Source organism: Girardinichthys multiradiatus, chromosome 17 (genome assembly GCF_021462225.1).
Source record: "Girardinichthys multiradiatus isolate DD_20200921_A chromosome 17, DD_fGirMul_XY1, whole genome shotgun sequence".
Classification (NCBI taxonomy): domain Eukaryota; kingdom Metazoa; phylum Chordata; class Actinopteri; order Cyprinodontiformes; family Goodeidae; genus Girardinichthys; species Girardinichthys multiradiatus.
Window position 1 is genome coordinate 22,373,196 of NC_061809.1, and position 23,061 is coordinate 22,396,256.

A 23,061-nucleotide genomic window follows, 5' to 3' on the forward strand; every position below is an offset into this window, starting at 1 on the left:
ATAAAACGCGAACAATTCAAGTTTTCTGATAAGATGTATTATCTTTTATGGCAGCAGCATAATTTCGCATGGAAAAAAAAAAAAGTAAAAAAAAAAGAAAGAAAGCTTTAATTGGAGTACATTTATTCACTGCTAAAAAGTCCCATGCCAGGAACATTTTACATGTAAACTTGTACAATGCTCTTTGGGCAGTAGAACAGCTTTTAGTCTTCTCCTGTAAGAAGTTTGGAGCATGCAGAGATGAGTCTAAGTACTCCGGTTTGGACAATTTCTCTGGAGAGTCCAGAGTCCTGGGTCCTGGACTCTCCATTTGGAAGACCCCATTTAACCTCCTGGCTGATGTCTTGAGATGTTGCTTCCACATAATGTTCTTTTCTCAAAATGCCATCCATTTTGTGAAGTACACAAGTCTCTTCTGGAGCGAAATAAAACCCCCAACACATGATGCTGTCACCCCTGTACTTCACCGTAGGGATGGTATTCTTAAAGATCTTATTCACTCCAAATATAATGGCAGCCATTATGTTCAAACACTTAAATTTTAGTTGCATTGAACCACATGAGACGTCTCTAAAGGTTAAGGCCTTTGTACCTGAGTACATTTCCAAACTGTAACCTAACTTTTTAGGTGGCTTTTGTAGTAGTGCTTTTTTTTAATCATTGAATGGGCTTTAAGTCCATATCTGAACATGACTTGTTTCACTGTGGATAACAACACCTTCTAATCAGCTCCAGCCAGCATCTTCACCAGGTACATTGCCTTTGTTCAGTTAACTATTGTTCAGTTAATCATTAATGTCAATTAATCAAGTTTTTGTAGCATTTTGTGTCATTTTGTAAAACAACCAGCAGACAAACTCCTCTGACAGAAAGTTATTTGATCATGACACATGCAGTCATCGTGTTGTAAACACAACCTGCTCTGTCTGCTGTTTTTTAAACCTGTTTCTTGTTCTCCCTGCTCACATGTTCTCCCAATAACAACTAGCAAATTCCCAACTATAACTGATGGTTTTATCAAATAAACAGCAAATAAGGGTTTTATTTTTGGTATAAATAGAGAAGGCTCAGAACCATGTTTTTAGATCAATTAAAACACCTCCAACGGTAAATATTTTATCTTCAGGATTCTTACGTTCACATCAAGATTTCATAATTTTACAGAATTTAATTCTCAGAGTTCTTCATCCTATTTTTTGCCCTTTTAGTATAAATTCACCATGACCTTATAGCAGTTATTTCCAAATATGTAACCTAGAAAAACAGAGACTGCAAGAGGAGGATACATTAATAGACAATAGCTGGATGGACAAATGGATGGATGGACAATGAATAGATGGAAAGATAGATGGACAACAGAAGAGTGGATGGACAAATGACATTGGAGTGATCGGCAATTGATAAATAGATGGACAATGAGTAGATGGATAGAAGGTAGACTGACAATGGATGCATGGATGGATAGATGGGCAAAAGGATAATTGATGGATTTACTGATGATTGATAGATGTACAATTGATGGATGGATGGATGGATGGATGGATGGAAGAATGGATAATGGATTTATCAATGCATGGATGGACAGACAATGCAATAATGGATGGATGGATGGATGGATGGATGGATGGATGGAAGAATGGATAATGGATTTATCAATGCATGGATGGACAGACAATGCAATAATGGATGGATGGATGGATGGATGGATGGATGGATGGATGGAAGAATGGATAATGGATTTATCAATGCATGGATGGACAGACAATGCAATAATGGATGGATGGATGAATGGATGGATGGATGGATGGATGGATGGATGGATGGATGGATGCTTAGACAAATGGAGAATTGATGTATTGACAGACAATGGATGGATTGATTGGTGATTGATGGATGTGCAATTTATGAATGGATGGATAACATAGATGGACAATGGATGAATGGATGGATGAATAGACAATGGACTGATAATGCATGGATGGACAGACAATAGGGTGATGGATATAGGGATTGATGGATGGATGGAATACAAATAGATGCATAGACAGATTGAGAACTGATGTATTGACAGACAGACAATGGATTGATCAAAAAATAGATGGACATTGGATAGATAGACAGAAAAATGGATGGATGAAAAACTAAATCAAAAATGAATGGACTGATGGATGGATACAAAGATGGATGGACTATATATGGATGAATAGAGACGAAAACAGTCCTTTATTAACAGACAGTTTGTGAATGCTCTTTATAATGCTAACAGATGCTCACGCACCTTTTCATGGGAGGAAAAATATCACCAATGGAGAAATGGATCTTCAGTTACACAAATGCATGATGATCAGAGAGTTGCAATGGGCTGAATGTCTCAATGACTACTTACTTATGACATGTTACTTATGAAATATCAGTGATTTCTACCACTTAAAGAGGATAAAGTCGGTCCAAATGAGTCTCAGATTAAAACGACCGTTCATTTTCAACATTTAACACTTTGTATTATGTTTTCGTGCCATTAGCACAACATTAAAAAGAACTGGGACCTAGTTGGGTGCACTGTTCTGTTGTTAGTAATCTTCTCATTTTCCAGTGATGCTTATTCTAAAGGTATTATTGTAGTCCTATAATTCTGGGTATTTCTGTAAGGGGAAAGTCCTATTCTTCCTACTTTACTCTAGTAGTTTCACTTGACTGGTCCAAGTCTGCTACAGATTCTTTATAACAACATACAATTTTAGGATCACTACAGACCAGTAACACAAACTCCCTTTAACGTTTTTTGTTAGGAATGTGCCAATCGTCTCTGAACGGTGAAGGTGTTGCTGCTGACACCTGAACCAGGAAGTGCAGCTGCAGAGCTCAAATGTGGCTGGAGTCATCGAGCGGATTGGAGATCACTGACTTGTGGATGAGCATGAAGAGCGGCAGGTAGGCCAGGAAGTCCAGTAGGTCCAGTGGGGGAATGCGATGCAGCTCAAGCCTGATGGCTGCCTCCTGCTCCAGATGAATGCCGCCAGCCCTCAGCTCCAGAAGCAGCTGCTCACCGCTGATGAAGCCCCGCTGAGCTCCAGAGATGTCTTGCTGGTCCTCCAGGAGGAACAGGAACAGTTGCTGCAGAGGTCAGGATAATGGTTTTAGATTGAGTCCAGTTTGGAAACCACTAAAGCTCCTGGACTGGTTGGACTTTTGATCCCAGTTTTCCCATCTGGGGTTAAGGGACCTAAAACATGAAAAACTAGCTCCTAATTCGCTCTCAGTTTGTCTATGGGAAAATGTTCATGTTATTGTGTGGTGCAGCCTCAGATTACCACAGTCCTGTTTGGCGCACCTGTTTGCACAGTTAATGCAGTCTAGGTAATAATTGTTGAGAAGAGGGAGGGGCAGGAGAATAGCAATTAGCCCGCAGCCTCCCCCAGCAGCCTCTCCAGTTAACAACCCTATCCCTAACAGCTCTGTAATTACAAGGCCTCCCCTACCTGGCCAGGGGCTCAGTTTTCCCCACCCACAGGCTTTCATGTGCCGCCGGCCTTTCAGTCGCCAGTCATTTCCTTGCTCTCTTGTAGCCAGCTGGTATTGGCTCGTCCCAGTCCTTCCGAGATGAGCCGTGTGTCTCGGGCTGATTACAGGCTGGGGCGGAGTGGACGGCATGTCCACTGCTGGGCCCTTTAATGAGATTAAGGCTGTGCTAATCTATGAAAAAGGAAAAGCGCCCCTCTCCCTTTCTCCAGCTTGCTTCCCTCATTTCCATGCATGAGGGCTGAGTGGCTCTCCAGAAACACGCTTTCAGATCGCTCTACAAAAAGTCGGCCCGTTTGTTTCATTGCAATTATACCTGCAGAGCCACGGAAGAGAGGCGGAGGCGAACCAGGAGGAGATGTTTGGGGCATAAGAGTTAATCTGATGTTACATCGAGGCAATCAAGAGTGCCTTGTGTAATCAAATTCAAGAGCACAAACATGTGGTGCGGAGGGGTTTAAGGGTGGCGTTACCTTCGCTTTAAAGAGACGCACTTCAAGGGAGCGGAAGTCCATGTTGCTGATGAGTGAACGCATAAACTCACTGGAGGAGAGAAAAAAAGAAAAAAAACTAATTTAGTCAAATAACATTTTAAAAAGGATGAGGATGCAAGTAAGACATGAGCAGGAAGGTTATACAACAGATTCTCAATTGGAATTACATCAGGACTTTGACTGGGCCATGAAGATGCTTTGATCTAATCCAGTTGTTTTTAAACATTTTTGAGAATATTGAGTTTTCAAATCCCACCATAACAGATATTTTATAATCTATTGTGTTATCTAAGAACAACAAAAAGAAGGAAAAACATCTTATCCATCGACACTGCATGATTAGCATCCCACCGGACCACAGTTAAGTCGGATCCAGTTTCACCTGGTTCACTAACCTATGCTTTAGTTCAGTGTTTCCCTACCCTGGTGCCCAGGGCCCTTTATGTATTAGATGCATCCCTGCTGGAGCAAACCTCACTGAAATGGTCAGATTACCTCCTCAGCATAGCATCAAGGGCTGGATAAGCCTGTTAATCATTCATTCGTTTAAGTTAGTAGTGCTTCAACAGGGAAAACACCGAAAACATGAAGGACAGGGGGCCCTGACCAGGGTTGAGAACCACTGCTTTAGTTTAGACACACAATCCTGGTTTGAGAAGTTTCTGATGAAGCAATGATGAATGAACTTGAGGAACTTATTGCTTGGCGGCTGGTGTTTTTTTTAATTCTGCCCCACAGTTAATTTAAATTTCACTCACAAATACCTGATCCTATAATGTAAGCAGACAACGTACCAACTGTGGTTCCTGTACCACGTAGTCAAATTACACACAGACTCTAATTATGAATTCGTTGACTTTTGAATGCAATTAGTTGTTTAGGAGTGTTAGACTAAATGGGGCTGAAAACAAATTAAATCTGAATTTTATTTGTGAAACATTATGAAAACCTTGCATCATTTTCCACCCCCCCCATACACTATTCTCAGTTTTGTTATAGTCTAGCACATACAATTAAAGTAAATACACTGAAGCTTGTAGATGAAATGTGACTAAATGGAAAAAGTTTAAGTGGTGTGAAAACATTTTGCAAAGCGATGTTTGTGGAATAGCTCTCTTGATTTTTGGTAACCTTCCATCAAAACACAGAGGGTATTTTGTGTAAAATCAACGCATAAAGGGAACAAATCAACTCCTTTAAGTCGAGTGTTTGTAAATATGAGTCACGTCATGGTTGGTCATTTTTGGCGCCTTTGTCCCGAGCCACCCTGTTGTTGCCAACCCATGATGCTAAAGTGTTTTGAGTCCATTGTGGTTGCTCACAGCAGCCTTGCAGACAAACAATGCGTCGGCACACGGAGACATCCCGCCACATTAACGGATAAAACTGATTTGGGGGACAGAGGGCGTAGAGGGGGGTGGGGGGGGGGGGGGTGGGGTGGCAGTGGGATGAGCAGGATTTGTGTGGAGGGGAATGAGCGGTCGGAGCACACGTTGGTGCAATGTGACCACTTGGAGGCCGACAAAATCTGGGTCCACCAGGATAATAAGAGGCAGAGTGGAGCAATTGTGCTGGGATGGACTTCTCCAGTCCAGCGTGTGGCACAGCAATGGTCATCCTGTCTCTAACGAGCGCCTGGTGTTAATGAGCCCCTCCTCGCCGAGCGCTCAATGACCTGTTAGAGCAAAGAATGGTCAGGCACTAGGCCATTGAGTGCAGTGCATGCCTGAGTGCTCACAGCACTGCAACTGGACCTTGCCCTCCAAACTACGAAGCAGTCTGGGCTTTGATGAGGATGAGGCAGGACAGGGCAGCTAATGATCATTAATTGCACTTCATTTGCAGTAAAAGAGTCCAAATGATGGTGCACAAGCGCACCGGCGAGTTAATGGCAAAGACAACCAGGCAGAGTATGGGGGAGGCAACGGCCATGGACTGCTGCGAGGATAATAACAGCCTAACCCATTTTCTTTTGTCGAATCCCCGCTGTGGCCAACACAGAAGACTTCTCACTTACGTAGAGCCCAACATTTTGGCGGCCTCCTCAGTGGAGAGCCTGCAGACGGTGACGCAAACAGATTTTGACCCAGTTTGATCCAACAAAGCTCAGAGTTGTTTGGCGATATTTTAAGCGGGCCGGTTGAAACAGTATGGGCTCCTATTGTGTAAAAACTTCCACACCACATTTTGGACATTTTTATCGCACCTGACACCTTGACCGATTTTAAAACCAACTACTAACTTCAGTTTGGATTCCAGCCAGGATCAATCCTTACCTGTACACAAGAGATAAATCAGCTTCATCAACTGGATTTCTGAACTTTTTCTTTAGTTTGTTTTGCTACTGTTTCAACCATTGTCACAGGATATGTTTTTGTATTGTTAGTCCGCTTGACTGAGGATAATTCCCAAAGAGCTATTAGATGAAAAATGTTGTGTGGTTCTACAGTGGTGCTAAAAACTGCACACAAACCCTGTTACAATGCCAGGTTTCTGGGAGACAAAAAATGTGACTTTAATATGTTTTTTTAACTTTCTTTTACTTTTAGTTTTTTACTTTTAATGTGCCAATTCTTACAATTAAAACGTAAAACACTAAAAATAAAGATTATCAGGTCCAAACTAACACTTTGTTAAAACAGCTTGTGAATTAATTTCTTGAGTTTACACCTGTCATGTTGTTGTAGCTCATATTATGCAGGTTTCCCCAAAGAGCTGTAGATGCTGATGGCTGTGGGCAAGAAGGATCTCCTTTAGCAGTTTGTCTTACAGCAGATCTGAAGAAGCCTCTGACTGACGAATGTCCCAAATGATTGTGGGAGAATGTGTTGTGATCGAATGAAACCAAAATAAAAATTTTCGGCCACAATTCCAAAAAGCATCACTAACAAATTCTACCGACAGAAGAACATGGTGGTGGCAGCATCATGCTCTGGGGTTACTTTTGTTCAGAGAGAACTGGAGTTTATGCCACAATCCTTTAGATTTTGGTGAACCTTTGCAAGCTAAAGTCAAGATATGAGTCTAATATATGAGTCTGAAAGACATTTTAAGGAAATGTCTTGACCTTTTAAGGAAAACATGATTATATTCTTGAATATTGCCATGACAACACATTACCCATAATTTCCTCACTCTTCTTCTTTCTATCATCAGAATGACCCCATAACTATTCGAGAGTTTTAGCATTTTGACCACTAAGATTTATATCAGGCGTTAACTTAAAAAAACAAAAGTTCATGCCAATGAGAAATAAATTATTGGAAAAGCTGCATCCAATTAGTCCTTTGTAACCGCGGTATTACCATCATTAAGTAATGGGATGGCGAATCGCTGTACTGTGAAGCTCTACTACCGAAGAAGACCAGAAGCTAAAATTCAATCAAAATAGTTAGTTTCAGTGAATTAGGTTAAGGCTACGGTCAATTGTGCAACCCAGTTACTGAAACTCTTGTTTTTTACACAATCACCCACCCACTTCCCACACTGGTTATATTTTTCATTTTAATTGTGCAGGATATTTATCTCATTAATAGGGTTCCAACATATTATCCACATCATCAATGAATGGATGGATGGATGGATTACACTGTTTTGCCTTAAGTATTTTCTCAAGTGCCTTCACTCAAAAACTGGTGACGTCCTGTTCTTCATCCAATGGTTTGAATGCGATGTCAGCCTTCAACTGTTCTGAGAGGGTTTTCCACAAGGCTTGACCACACTTCCTGAAGTGCATTTGTAAAGTCAGACACTGAGGTTGGACGAAAAGGCCTGATTCACTGTCTCCGCTCTAATTCATCCTAATCTTGTTTTAGTGGGTCTAGGTCAGGCAGGTTTTTCCCCACCAAACTCATTCGTCCATGTCTTTGTGGACCTTGCTTTGTGCATGGGTGTGTGGTCAAACTAAAAGGCAGATTACAATTCTTGAAAAGGAGCCCCACACCATAATCTTCCCTCTACCAAACTTTACACTTGACACAATGCAGTCAGGGAAAACAGAATCACTCATTAGATAGTCAAACAGAAAGGCATGAGTCGTCACTCCAGAGCACACATCTGCACTGCCAGCTCAAAATGCCATAAAGAACGTTTAACCTGATGTGTTTGATTACACTGAGGCTTTCCTCAAGGACCCGGATGTGTGACACCACATAACGGAATTTTGTAATTTAAACTGAATCATAAAACTGAAAGTGAAAGTAGTGAAACTGAATTTTCAATACAACAAAATACATTTTCAAAGCAAATAAATTCAGTTTCAAACCATTAAATTCTAGTTTGAATTTAGTGAAATAAAATTTCAAACTAATTCCAAAGCACACTGTTGCATATGGGATGATTGAACCCTCTAAAAATACGGTTTCCAGAAGTGAGAGAGAACATATTCTATTCTGGCAGTTTTTGGTTAGTACCTACAAAAGGTCAAACATTATTTGATCATCAAGCCATTGTTAGAAAGTATTAAAACCCTAACCCCAACACAGGGATGGGATCTTTTTCACAGTTTATCCGCTGGAGGCATGTTGATTCCACACGAACGCTCGCTGACTCATTCAGTCTAGCATTAAGAAGACTTGCAGTAACCCCACACAACGACTGGCATGGCTCCATTGATGCTATTTGGCAACATGCTTTCCTGCCAAACCATGTTATGCGCCCTGAGGGAATGTGACGCTGCGTGAGGAGCACAATGCAACGCGGGGACAGATGGGCCTAAAGCAGCACAGCGCAGAGGGTGACAAGGAGGCAGCAAGAAGAAGGAGTAGATGAAAGACATGCGACAGGTAAAGCTGGGAAGAAAGGAGGAGACAGAAAGGGGAAGGAGGGTCGAAATTGCAAGAAACATGAAAAACAGGGACACACCTCCTCAGATCTCCACATGATCAGAAAGGCTGATTGTGTAACTACTGTAGCGGCTCATTTCTAAAGCAGGATTAGAGACAACAGGATTAAGTGAAACAGGTAAGAGGATCAGTTCAGTTCAGCATGGATGAGATGACAGAGGGATGCTTTTGTTTTCTGCATGTTGGGGAGGTGGCATTATAAACACTGATCAGCTCCCTTCTTATTACTGAAATTGCAAAGAGGAGTTTTGTGTAAAGAGGTTTAATACGGACATTCATTATCATTACGATAATTGCCTCCACACAGAGCAGACACCCTGGTTTTTTGTGCCAGCGCAGCAGTTAGGCTACAGGCTCCTCCAATGCACACCACAAAGCGCTGGCCGTAAATCAGGGGACCCGTGACCCTGGCCCCATCCTTGCTGAGAGGGAGCTCTCAGTCCGGGGTGAAGGCTTTGGGTGCAGGCCTTGACCCCTGGGGACCTCCAGAGTGAGCTTGGCTCCACTTGCTCCAGTCTGTAGGAAGCCTTAGACCCCGGGGCAAAGACAAGAAAAAACAAAACGCCGTGTGTGGGAATCTGGGGCATATGGAGCATAACGTTGGGACACAGAGACGCTGAGGCCAAAGTTTGCCCCAGCAAAGTTCAGCCTTTTCACAACTGATTCACTGGAAGTATTTTTCATAAAATATCAGAGAAACAGTCTGTCCCAGTAGCATCTAAAAACTCAGACATTTTCTCATATGTTTTAAACTGGAAGCAGCACCGTTTTTTTTCATCTAAAAACTATTATAATTGGAATAAAAATATCAGTCATGGGTGAACTTTTATTATTTTTCAATGTATTCAGGCTTTGCTGCCTTTTGAAAAAGACAGTTTGTTTGTTCTCCTTTCGCTGCAGCGATGAACATTTTCAAAATTAAAATGGTTAGGCTGATATAAAATAAAATACATGGCCAAAATTATTCCCTCATCTGTCTTCACAGACACAAGGCCCAGCAGAGACTGTACTTCCTGAGGCAACTCAAGAAGTTCAAAGCATTAAGAGCTTCTTCCATTGGAAATAAGAGACTGAGCCCTACTCCTGAAAAACAGCCTAACACCATAATCCTCCCTCCACCAAACTTTACACTTGACACAGTGCAGCCAGGCAAGTGTTGTTCTCCTGGCAACTGCCAAACCCAGACTCATTCATTGGATTTCCAGACAGAGAGACATGATTCATCACTCCAGAGAACATGTCTCCACTGCTCCAGAATCCAGCTGATACTTTGAATTGCACTTCGTGATGTAAGGTTTGCAGCTGCTCGGCCATGACAAATATTTCACGCATTACTTTATTATAATTTAACATGTTCCACAGAACCCGCAAATCCAAGTCAGCTGGTGCTACTCAGGTATATTTTTGAGTTCAAGTTTAAGTAATTATATCTATATTTACTGTCACACCTGCACTTGTGGCTTTTATTTATTTACTCAGATCTATTCTAGGGTGGTTGAGTCGGGGTTTTGCTTTTTGTTAAAACTGAAAATGACTTTAAATAAAATTTGTTGTATAAAAAATGTATACATTTTTTACTGCTGTAGCACTGAATAAATATATATATATAAAAAAAAAATACAACCTTTGATTCAAACATGTTTAACTGAGGGGCTCCGAGATATGTTTTAACAACATCACTGATATCACAATTAATGCTACGCCGAACAATTTACATGGCTTCCTGTTTCCCAGAATAATATATAATGTAGTTCTGATGCCCCTTTTTCATAGCCCCTCTTTAAAATGGGAAAAGACAAGAGAAATTTCAGGAAAAAGGATTTTCCATCTGACAACATGAAAACATGATGAGTTTGCTATACTCTACTGGGACTTTAACTGGAATTGTGTGTTTTAGTCACATGAGGCTGAGATTTAACTTTTTGACAATAAACACTCCAAATGGATCCTATGTAAAAATAAAAAAAGAGATTAATATGTGGGATAGGCCTCCATGCCTGCTTTTAAGCGCGGCACAGGATGTGGGCCTGTTTCTCTTCCATAGGCTATGGCAGAGTGTATGACATCATGAATTCTGGTTTCTGCCACACAACTGAAAATGAGTCGTCATTGGGTCTTTCAGGAGGATAATGATCCAAAACATATGTCCAAATTAACACAGAAATGGTTCCTCAGATAAAAATCAGCCTTCCTCAATGGTCATCTCAGTCCCCAGCCATGAATCCTACAGAAGACCTGAAGAGAACAGAGCATAAGAGAAGACCTACAACTCTAGACAGGTTGTGTAAAGCGATCCCTTTCTCTGGATGCTCCAACTGTGTGAAATGTGATAGGCTGATTGCTGCCCTATTGGTAAAATGGGTTCACAATATATTAACAGCAAGGATTGTGGAAAGTGTGGCTTTCCACAATCGATGTCCAAAAAAAACAAAGGTTTTCTGTTTCAAAATGTAAAATCTTGAAGGTTTAGGATGGTTTAACCAGGTTTGACTTTGCCTGAAGTTAGTTTTGACTACAAAAAGGCTTTTACCTTGATTATGCAATAAATTTAAAGCATCGCGCCTAATGTTTCTTGCATTTTCACTCATTGAGGTCAAATTGATTAAATTCACACCAGCTTACACTGAAACTTGAGTTATTAGAAATTCTTTGTTGTTTTTCAACAATAATTAACATTCTTTGGCCTTAATATGTCTAAATCGTGAAATAATGTTTCAGTGAGTTCTGTCCTGAAATTGAAATGTAGCAGACTACGCCACAATTACAAGGAAACTCAAAGCTTGGACCTCGAACATCATAAAGAAAATCAAAAGGAATCAAAGAGTCCCACACACGATGCTAAAATCAGTGGAACAAACTTGCATACACACTCCCATTCTTATTTATGGCAGGTCAGTGACTCCTTCTCCAGCTTTATTGAGGAGTGTGTCCGCCTTTTCACTTACTCCATGGAGGCTATTTTCTGTGCCAGGCTCGCAATCACAGCGAACAGCCTAAGGTCCACGATGCCATCTGTCACCCTGAAGTCCACGGTCTCCAGGATCTGAAACAGGATGTTCATGTTACAGCAGGGTGTGAACGGCTGCTGGCCTGCGTGTGATTGTGGCTCAGATCTACCCTGTAGACGTAGATCTCTTCGTTTTCAGACAGCAGCTCAGGAGGAATGATGGTTTTGAGAGCGAGGAGAACCTGCAGGCAGGAGATGTAGCCGTCGCCGTCAATGTCCTCCTGCAAACAGACACCAAGATCCTCATTAATCTCTTGGCTTTATTTGGAGGCGCTACAAGAGTTAAAGAATGAAAAATTTCTATTTCTAACAAAAGATGATGAAAATCTGAATGTTAATTACTTCCTACGCTTCCGAAATTTAATAAAAGTCTATCTAATTTGACAACTGGTGACAATTTCTGTGCCAAAAATGTTTTGTTCTTCCACTTTAAAGTTAATATATAGCATTTCAAAAGTATTCATATACCTTTTTTCACATTTTCTTACAAAAACAAACTGATATAGTTTAGAGAGATTTCATGTGGCAGACCAACACTAGGTAGTGAATAACTGTTAGGTGGAAAGAAAATGATTTTTCTTTTCAATATTCTGGAAAGTATGCCTTGCATTTATGTCCCTCCCCCACACACCTTTTGCTACAGTTATATTTGCAGATATCTTGAGGTATGTCTCTACCAGCTTTATACAATTAGACACTGAAAGTTTTGCTCATTCTTCTCTGCAAAATGGCTCAAGCTTGGCCAGGTTAGGTAGACAGTGTCATCTCATCTGACCAGAGCTCCTTCTTCCACATGTTTGCTGTGTCCCCTAAATTCTGGCTTGTGGTAGACTTTAAGACGAACTTCTTATGGCTTTCTTTGAACAATAGCAAAAAGAAAGCCACATTTGTGCGGTCCTCGGCTAAAAGCTTTCCTGCCGAGAGATTCTCCCACCTGAGCTGTGGATCTCTGCAACTCCTTCAGAGTTACTCTTGGCTGCTACTCTGATCAATGCTCTTCTTAGCTGCAAGTTCAAGTAGTAGGTTTGCAGTTGTGTTATAACTCTTTCCATTGTCAGATGATGGACTGAACCAGGCTCTGTGAGATGTTCAAAGCTTGGGGTATTATTTTAAAATCTAACGCATACTTTAAACTTCTCCACAACTTCATCCCTGACCTGTCTGCTGTGATCCCTGGTCTTCATGATGCTGTTTGGTAACTATTGTTCTCTAACCAACCCCTAAGGCCTTTACAGAATGGCTGGATTAATACTGAGATTAAATTACAGACAGGTTGAATCTACTTACTAATTGGTTTTACAAAATTGTATTTAAAGGTATCAGATTAAAAAGGGGGTAAATAAAAAAAAGACATGCCACACCTTTCAGATTTTTTTGGTATAATATTTTAGTGAATTTTATACATCATTTTTTTTCCACTTCAACATTATGCACTACCTTGCCTTGGTCCATCACATAAAATCCCAGTAAATAACACTGAGGATTGTGTTTTTGTAACGTGACAAAAAGTGAAAAGGTTCAATCTGTATGCACGGCTTAAGCCTGCAGACTCCACACCTTCTCACCGACTGAGAGAGCAACACATACCGCTGAGTGAAACAGAATCTCCTGAAAGAGAAAGAAGAAAAAGGGTTTAAATCGCCCTTCACTTACTGCCTCAAAAGCCCTTTTATACTCAGCCAACTTCTCCTGACTGAAAATGCAGTACTTTGCCAAAAAGTCAACTGGAAAAGACAGAAGAAAACAACATGAGGTCATAGTGTGAAGAAACCCTTTTTAATGTACACATTATTATATTTATTATATGCAGTCAAGTGTGTTTTGTCCCATTTAAAATTAGATATGCACCTTCAATAACAACATTAAGTCTCTCAGTGTGTGTGACTGTGGGGTCGGGGTGGGGGGACACACAAAAGGAGTCCATTTGGACAGGGAATCTAAAGTGCATGGGGGTGGGTCGCACTTGGCTGCTAGGTTCTGTTACAAAAACAAAATGTGAGATGAAAAAATTTTCGTTTTTCTTTTAGAAAAGGAACACATTTCACAAACGATAATGTTTTGTTTTATCCACTTAGGTTTGCAGCCACATCATTTATTTAGGTGAAATGTAAGCACTTGTTCCCACAGTTTAAATCAGAAGTTTACATCTACTCATAATGGCCATGAAACTCTTATTAGAGTTTTGATGATCCATTTAAACTTTGGTTTTTCCAGGGTGGAATAAGAGCGATGATTTTATAAAGACAAGAAGTTGGTGCAAATGTTTGAATTTATTGTTTTTTTCTCCTCTCATCCACACATAGTTTAAATTACAAATTGTGGCTCAAATATATACATACACTGAGTTAAATGTCCCTTAGCAAGCCATCTACAAGCTTCTGCTAGCATTGTGGCTGAAAGTTTGACCCCTCTGTTTGGTATTAATTGGTTGGCTTACTGGTTAATACAAGGGATATAATGGGGTTGAGTTTGGTTGCTTTATTCATTCTACAAGTCTGATGTGTGCTTGGGATACTTTTAGTGCTAAAACATCTAACTCTATCCACAATGTAACCATCTAGGTGTTGATATTAGGTGAAGTTGAATAATTTTACGGTAGTAATTCTTATTCATTGTTCTAGCCCACAGCTTGATGCTGCCACCACCATGCTTGGAAGGTGGTAATGTGTTCTTAATTTTAAAAGACTTGCTATAAAACCCCCAAAAATACTTCTTGACATTGAGCTCAATCTTTACCTCATCTGATCACAAACATATTTTGTTCTAGAAGGCATTTGGGTTGTCCAGGTGGACAGTAGCATATCTAGTTTAGTTTGAAGGTGTAGATTTTGGAGCAGGAGCTATTTTCTTGGTCTGAACCATCTTAATTGCGACACTGGTGTCTCAGCAGTTTCTAGTTCATGGCAGACTTAAGCCATGGTGGCTGCTGGGTTATTATTGAACACACTCACTAATTTGAGGACATTGTGAGTCTTCTCCTAGACCTTGACCAAGTGGTGACACATCTACATTTCTTATAAAAATAATGTGTATGCTGTGAAGAGAAACTACCAGCAGCAGTCTGGCATAAGGACATTCTTGAACCTGCAGAACCACTTAAAATAATCAGTCTATTGGTTCTGAGTAGCAAGCACCACCTCACTAAATTATACAATTTTTGTACTGTCAAATGATTTGGTCTCTCAGTACCAAAATTGGCCAAGCCTACTGGTTTGCTTTGTTTTCAGCACTATTGGCTGTAACGTCAACACCAGTGACTGTCCAATGTCTCTACATGCTCATCCAGGAGGAGTGAATGCTGCAAGTCACTGACTGGATGCAATCTGCTGGGTTTCCTTAGACAGAAAAACTTTTTATCCAATTTGAATAAATAACTAACTTTGACTGCACTGTTCAATGGTTAGGACTAATTGGAATGTATGTACCTGACTTTGTGAAGTGCCTTGAGACAACATGTGTTGTGAATTGGCGCTATATAAATAAAACTGAATTGAAGTGAATTGAATAAAAACAAACAATAAAAACCACAACGTATTATTAGAAGTAATAAAGTAATAAAGACTTTAATACTCAGTTAAATGCCTTAGAAAATCATCAGGTTCTGGGAAAATGGATATTAATGGTCAGAGGAAAACATAATGAAGCTCTATAATTGTCCAGAAATGTCTCTACAACAATGTGAATTATGTTAAATGCTTGTAAAATTACTCATGTATTTCATTTTCTCCCTACAAAAGGTCTTGAAAATAAAATAAAAGCAGAGATAACCAGAGGAGCGCAAACTGAGACAAACCATGAATATTTCATTAGGCAAATTTGGGAGGGAGGAAAAAACCGGCCGCTTTAAAAGGAGCTTTTAAGCTGCTGCCACTTCAATTTAGGAGATGAGAATGAATCTGCTGAATAATGGATCTATTCATGGGATTGCTGAAGAAAGAGGAGCAACAGAGTTGATATCAGTCTGGACTTAAACCTCTGGACCTCTGGGGTTTCTCTGCAATAGCTGGGGTGCCTGTTTGAATCTGCCTTTCATCAGCTCAGGCCTAATCAAATCCAGGCCTTATCCTTTCACATGCAAAATGTTACATTCGCAGCCAGTCAACTTGACTTGTTAAAGCTTGATTGATCAAAAAATCAGCAGGGTGTCTTTATAGCATCTGTTTGCAAATATCCAAGATGAGACGAAGCTGGCAGGATGAGGCAAACATGCAGCCGCAGTGCAGCCTGCATGTGAACACGCAGGGATTTAAAGTCCTGACTCCTCCCTGGTGGCCGGATCAGTGGTCAGTCTGTCGGAGTGAACTGGGCCTTGTTTGAGGCAGTGAATAGATCCTCCTCTTTTTTGACATTATAGAGCTGTAGTTCACTAAACATCTGAAAGAGTGTCAGCAGCTGACCTGTGGTGAGTTTTAGCAGTCAAACACAAAAATATGGACCTCTTTAATAAAATCTTAACATACAAACTCCAAACCTTTCAATTTCCCATCAATCAATGTTTTTAAAGAATTCCATTTTACTGAATTTTATATTTCAAAGACGTTTTACATACATTATTAAGCATATTACATATTAATCATGTGACACAAAAGATAACATTTGTAGCTACCAAAATGCATGTACAAAATCCAAAACGTACTACAGTAATAGGAGAGGTTTCTGCTGTGACATCAATAGTTTTGACCATTATATATATTGCTGCAATGTAAACTTCTGGGCCAAATCCTGTCTGATGGGTTTGGCTTCTGATTTTCCACCTGCTTTCTGAGAACCGTCAACAGGTTCTCTGGGGGTTTAAACTGCGTCCTTGCCACAAGTCTAAAATTTCACAGTGATGATGTTTCAGTCATGTCATTAGCCTTACAACACCAACGTTTTGATTCCACTCTTTATGCATGGCAGGGTTCTTAGGAAGAACTGGGAGGAAGCCCACTGCCTTGAATTGGATCAGAATGCTTCACTGTTGGATGGTAGCAGTCATCTTTTCTTCTTTAGAGAGGATTCATCACAGAGAAGAAATATGCACCAGGTCTTCTAATGTCCATTGTTGTTTTTCCAGCTGAATTTTAGTCTGTCCTTGGTGTTTTTCTGCGACAGAAACGCCCTTCTTGACACAAGAACTGCCAGTTGGAACGAATGAAATCTGCACTCACACACAGTGCGAAACAGGATATAAAACACTGGGATTACAATAATTGGCTCAATAAATTCTCATGTTTCGTGAAACACACAAGTGCTGATGATTTCGCTGCTTCTTTATAACGTAGCAAAAAGCTAAACATTTTAGATTTAAAACATGAAGTGATTGTTTTTTTCAATGTTAGAAGTGACTTTAGACAGCCATAATGCAGTGACTTTGTCATGATTTGAAAGCGTTTGAGATTTGTTTTTGGTTTTTTCTGATCTTGATTATGTATTCCAGATGGTGCTTTAGTTCATTCCTCATGTTTAGTTCCTTAATAATTCTTGTATTTTGTTCATGATGCATTTAGTTTATATTCTGTAAGAACTTCCTTTGGTTAGATTGCTTTCTTGCACCTTTGTTCAGCTCATTCATGTTCTTGTTACCACTCCCTGCCACAGTCAGTTCATAATCAGTTTCATTCAGTCCACCTGCACCATGTTCATCAGTCTCACCTGTATACTCCTCCATACTGTTTTCTTCTTGCTGGTTTATACTGCTTGTTTCATGCCATGTCTGCTCTGTTCCTGCCAAACCTACCCTTATTCATGCCTGTGTTTTTTTGCCCAGACTCCATGTTTTAATTCTTCTCATGCCTACCTGTAAGTTTTTCTGTGATTTTTATCAAATAGTGAATAGCAAATAGGAGATTTAGGAGGAAATTATGTTGAGTACTCAGTTTTTACCAAAATGTAGGCCATATAAAGAACTGCACTTTGTATGCTTTTTGCTCAGCTTCAATAATGTTGAATTAGGATCTGCTCTCAACATCAGCCCTGACTCTGGCCTTTTCTGCACCCTCTGCTGCTGTGGAAGACCCTCACACCCAGCAAAGAGGTGCTGGAGGTGGTCTCAGGCTCAGGGAAGCGCTCCGTCAGGGAATCAGACAGACAAAAGGTTCAGTGGAGTGAAAGACTGGTGGAGGAAGCGACGGTGGGTGGAGGAGCAGGACAAAGCCGAGGCAGCAAAGCCTCCTGCCTGATAGCCTTATCTGATTCCACTCCAGCGCTTGATGGCTTTTTTTTTCAACCTGCCTTTAAAGCACACAGGTTGGGCCTTTGGTGTGAAGCCTAGCAGAAAATGTTAATCAAGAAAGGGACTGTGTGGAAAAAGGCGAGAGAAAGAGGAGAGTCACTCTGCTGAGGCTGTAATCTGTAAAAAGACCGAGGCGATTCAGTTGCGATTGAGAGAGGAAGAATAGGGCAATGATGATGATGATGATGAGCAGGGAGGTTCATGCTTTCACTAGGCGTTTGTTTTTATGTTTTGTTCCTGTTTGCTCAGACTTGCTCCTCCTGCATCTATCTACCGCCTGCAAACAGCCACAGGTCACAACTCATTTAACGCACACTTGGAGCTCGTTTTCAAAACTGCAGCTGACGGATGAAAAACACCTAACTGCTCACCTGACAAGGCCACTCTTCTGATTATGAGTCATATTTTCATTTCTTATGGGCAGGGCCATTCATGCCATGTTTTGACAAACAACTGAAAAATGGCTAAATCTATGGACCCTCTAGTATCGGGTTAGAAAAACTACACTGCTCAAAAAAAAATAAAGAGAACACTTAAACAACAGGCTGCACGGTGGTGCAGTTGGTAGCACTGTTGCCTTGCAGCAAGAAGGTCCTGGGTTTGATTCCCGACCGGGGGTCTTTCTGCATGGAGTTTGCATGTTCTCCCTGTGCATGCGTGGGTTCTCACCGGGTACTCCGGCTTCCTCCCACAGTCCAAAGACATGCCTGTTAGGTTAATTGGTCTCTCTAAATTGACCTTAGGTGTATGAATGAGTGTGTGCATGGTTGTTTGTGTGTTGCCCTGCGATGGACTGGCGACCTGTCCAGGGTGTACCCTGCCTCTCGCCCATAGACTGCTGGAGATAGGCACCAGCTCCCCCGCGACCCACTATGGAATAAGCGGTAGAAAATTACTGACTGACTGACTGACTTAAACAACACAATATAACTCCAAGTAAATCAAACTTCTGTGAAATCAAACTGTCCACTTAGGAAGCAACACTGATCGACAATCAATTTCACAGCTGTTGTGCAAATGAAATAGACAACAGGGGGAAATCTTTGGCGATTAGCAAGACACACTCAATAAAGAAGTGGTTCTGCAGGTGGGGACCACAGACCACTTCTCAGTACCTATGCTTTCTGGCTGATGTTTTGGTCACTTTTGAATGTTGGTGGTGCTTTCACACTCGTGGTAGAATGAGACGGACTCCACAACCCACACAAGTGGCTCAGGTAGTGCAGCTCATCCAGGATGGCACATCAATGTGAACTGTGGCAAGAAGGTTTGCTGTGTCTGTCAGCGTAGTGTCCAGAGCCTGGAAGTGCTACCAGGAGACAGACCAGTACACCAGGAGACGTGGAGGAGGCCGTAGGAGGGCAACAACCCAGCAGCAGGACCACTACCTCCGCCTTTGTGAAAGGAGGAACAGGAGGAGCACTGCCAGAGCCCTGCAAAATGACCTCCAGCAGGCCACAAATGTGCATGTGTCACAAACGGTTAGAAACCAAGTCCATGAGGATGGTATGAGGGCCCGACGTCCACAAATGGGGGTTGTGTTCACAGCCCAACACCGTGCAGGACGCTTGGCATTTGCCAGAGAACACCAGGATTGGCAAATTCGCCACTGGCGCCCTGTGCTCTTCACAGATGAAAGCAGGTTCACACTGAGCACATGTGACAGACGTGACAGAGTCTGGAGACACCGTGGAGAGCGATCTGCTGCCTGCAACTTCCTTCAGCATGACCAGTTTGGCAGTGGGTCGGTAATGGTGTGGGGTGACATTTCTTTGGAGGGACGCATGGCCCTCCATGTGCTCGCCAGAGGTAGCCTGACAGCCATTAGGTACCGAGATGAGATCCTCAGACCCCTTGTGAGACCATATGCTGGTGCGGTTGGCCCTGGGTTCCCCCTAATGCAGGACAATGCTAGACCTCATGTGGCTGGAGTGTGTCAGCAGTTCCTGCAAGATGAAGACATTGAAGCTATGGACTGGCCCGCCCGTTCCCCAGACCTGAATCCGATTGAGCACATCTGGGACATCATGTCTCGCTCCATCCACCAACGTCACGTTGCACCACAGACTGTCCAGGAGTTGGCGGATGCTTTAGTCCAGGTCTGGGAGGAGATCCCTCAGGAGACCATCCCCCATCTCATCAGGAGCATGCCCAGGTGTTGTAGGGAGGTCATACAGCCACGTGGAGGCCACACACAATGCTGAGCCTCATTTTGACTTGTTTTAAGGACATTACATCAAAGTTGGATCAGCCTGTATTGTGTTTTTCCACTTTAATTTTGTGTGTGACTCCAAATCCAGGCCTCCATTGGTTAATAAATTTAATTTCCATTGATGATTTTTGTCTGATTTTGTTGTCAGCACATTCAACTTTGTACAGAACAAAGTATTCAATGAGAATATTTCATTCATTCAGGTCTAGGATGTGTTATTTGAGTGTTCCCTTTATTTTTTTGAGCAGTGTATTTAGTTAAGGTCTTCATACTATTTCCAGAAATCGTATTACATTTTTAACTTTTACTTACAGCATATAGTGCTGTGAAAAAAGTATTTGCCCCATCCTACTTCTGTGTCTGCTTTTTGCCACATTTAAGTGTTTCAGATCATCAATGTAATTTTAATATAGGATAAAGATAACCTGAGTAAATACAAAAGGCGGTTTTCATTTATTAAGGGAACAAAGAGCAATCAAAGCCAACCTGGATTCATGTGAAAAAGTAGTTTCCCCTTGACCTGACTAACTAGTTGTGCCACTAACTCCAAAAACTGACATCAAGAGTTTGGGATAACTGGTAGTGAGCCTTTAATATCTTCACTGAGGAATTTTGTCCCACTCTCCTTTGAAATTAAGTTGAGCGTTTTTGAGTATGAAAGGCCTGTTTAAGGTCATATAAAAAGCTGAATTGTATTTGAGTCGATACCAGGCCACTCATCTTTTTTGAGTCATTCCAAGGTAGCCTTGCCATTGTAAGCTGGATCATTGTCCTGCTGCAGAACCAAAGTGTGTTTGGTCTTAAGGTCCTGTACTGATGGCTGGACAATCTACTGCAGGGTTTTCTGGTAGAGAGTAAAATTCATGACTCCATCAATTTTAGAAAGTCGTCCAGGTCTTGAGGAAGCAAAACTGTCCCACGCCCCTCACACTACCACCAGCATGTTTGGCCGTCAGAATGATGGTCTGTTTCTGAAATGCTGTTAGTTTTAGGTCAGATGTAACATGACCCACACCGTCCAAAAAGCTCCACTTTTGTCAGAAGAAGAATATTTTTCAGTCTTGGAGGATCATCAGAATGTTTTTTGCCAAAATGAAATGGACCTTTGGGTTATTTTTAGTCAGCAGTGGTTTGGCCTTCAAACTCTCACATGAAGGCTATTTGGCCCAGTTTCTCCTTCTTATTGTTAAATTATTAACTTTGACCTTAACCGAGACTAGTGAGGCCTGCAGTGCTTTAGATGTTGTACCTCCTGGTTGAATCGTCGATGGGCTCTTGGAGTAATTTTGATCGACCAGCCACTCCTGGAAGGGTTCACTGCTGCTGTTTTCTCCAGCTGTGTATTATGGCTCTCACTTTAGTTTGCTGCTATCTGAAAGTCTTAGGTTGCATTCTGACTGCTGGTCCGGTTCAGGGATTGGTAAAATGAGAAAATTCACACCTTCAGTTAGAGTTCACAACAGCACAAATGAAAAAATGTCAAAACTTATTTTTGCATTAACTGGGCTTATCAGCCCAACACCGTGCAGGACGCTTGGCATTTGCCAGAGAACACCAGGGTTGGCAAATTCGCCACCGGCACCCTCCTAATGCAGGACAATGCTAGACCTCATGTGGCTGGAGTGTGTCAGCAGTTCCTGCAAGATGAAGACATTGAAGCTATGGACTGGCCCGCCCGTTTCCCAGACCTGAATCCGATTGAGCACATCTGGGACATCATGTCTCGCTCCATCCACCAACATCACGTTGCACCAGACTGTCCAGGAGTTGGCGGATGCTTTAGTCCAGGTCTGGGAGGAGATCCCTCAGGAGACCATCCCCCGTCTCATCAGGAGCATCTCCAGGCGTTGTAGGGAGGTCATACAGTCACATGGAGGTCACACACAATACTGAGCCTCATTGTGACTTGTTTTAAGGACATTACATCAAAGATGGATCAGCCTGTAGTGTGTTTTTCACTTTAATTTTGTGTGTGACTCCAAATCCAGGCCTCCATTGGTTAATAAATTTAATTTCCATTGATGATTTTTGTGTGATTTTATTGTCAGCACATTCAACTTTGTACAGAACAAAGTATTCAATGAGAATATTTAATTCCTTCAGATCTAGGATGTTATTTGAGTGTTCCCTTTATTTTTTTGAGCAGTGTATTTATTAATGTTGCACTGTGAGCCATAATCCTGCTAGTTCTAGTAATTTTCAGACATAGTCCTCTGCTGTGCGTTAGACTTATAAACTCTTCATTGTGTTTATTTAGATTTAATAGGTCAATATTGAAATCTCTACAGATGAACATAACTTCCCATAATTCCTTTAACAAAGATCGCATTGAGCAGTAGAGAGGAGGTGACCTCGTTTTTTTAACAGCTGAAGAATAATGGAGATCATGGCCCACATCCACAGGCATACAACATGTGATTAACATTAACAAAATACATTCCCATACAGAAAGATTAAGAGTCTAAACTGATTTCCAGAAGTATAAAATCTATGAGAGATATGTTTATGGAATGTTCTATGTATTACTCATTATTAATGTGATTATCCTGTGAATTTACTGCTTTAATGCAGTGAAAAAGGTAAGTACAGATGCACACCTTTAATTAGGCCAATTGTATCCTTTCACAGTAGTTTAGAATGAGGTGCTACTGCGCAGTCTTAATCTCATAAAGCTAAATGTAAGTGGAAAAAACACTGGATGAGGCCAGCAGGAGGAGCAGTGGAAGAGTCTCTGCAGGTTTACAGAGTGAAAATCATGGCAACAAAGGTCT

At 41.3% G+C, this 23,061-nt stretch overlaps 1 protein-coding gene across 1 annotated transcript in view; it reads right to left on the reverse strand.

Annotated features, from left to right (window-relative positions):
* Nucleotides 1–2,205: 2,205 nt before the first annotated feature.
* The window catches only part of LOC124882629, an 87,037-nt gene continuing 66,181 nt past the window's right edge, over nt 2,206–23,061 (reverse strand). Inside the window, exons 11-15 of the mRNA XM_047389066.1 lie at nt 13,518–13,588; nt 11,975–12,085; nt 11,803–11,900; nt 3,993–4,062; nt 2,206–3,114 (exon numbers count right to left, since the gene is read on the reverse strand). Of these exons, the coding sequence (XP_047245022.1) occupies nt 2,863–3,114; nt 3,993–4,062; nt 11,803–11,900; nt 11,975–12,085; nt 13,518–13,588 (602 nt within the window). The 3' untranslated portion in view covers nt 2,206–2,862. The remainder of the gene's footprint in view (nt 3,115–3,992; nt 4,063–11,802; nt 11,901–11,974; nt 12,086–13,517; nt 13,589–23,061) is intronic.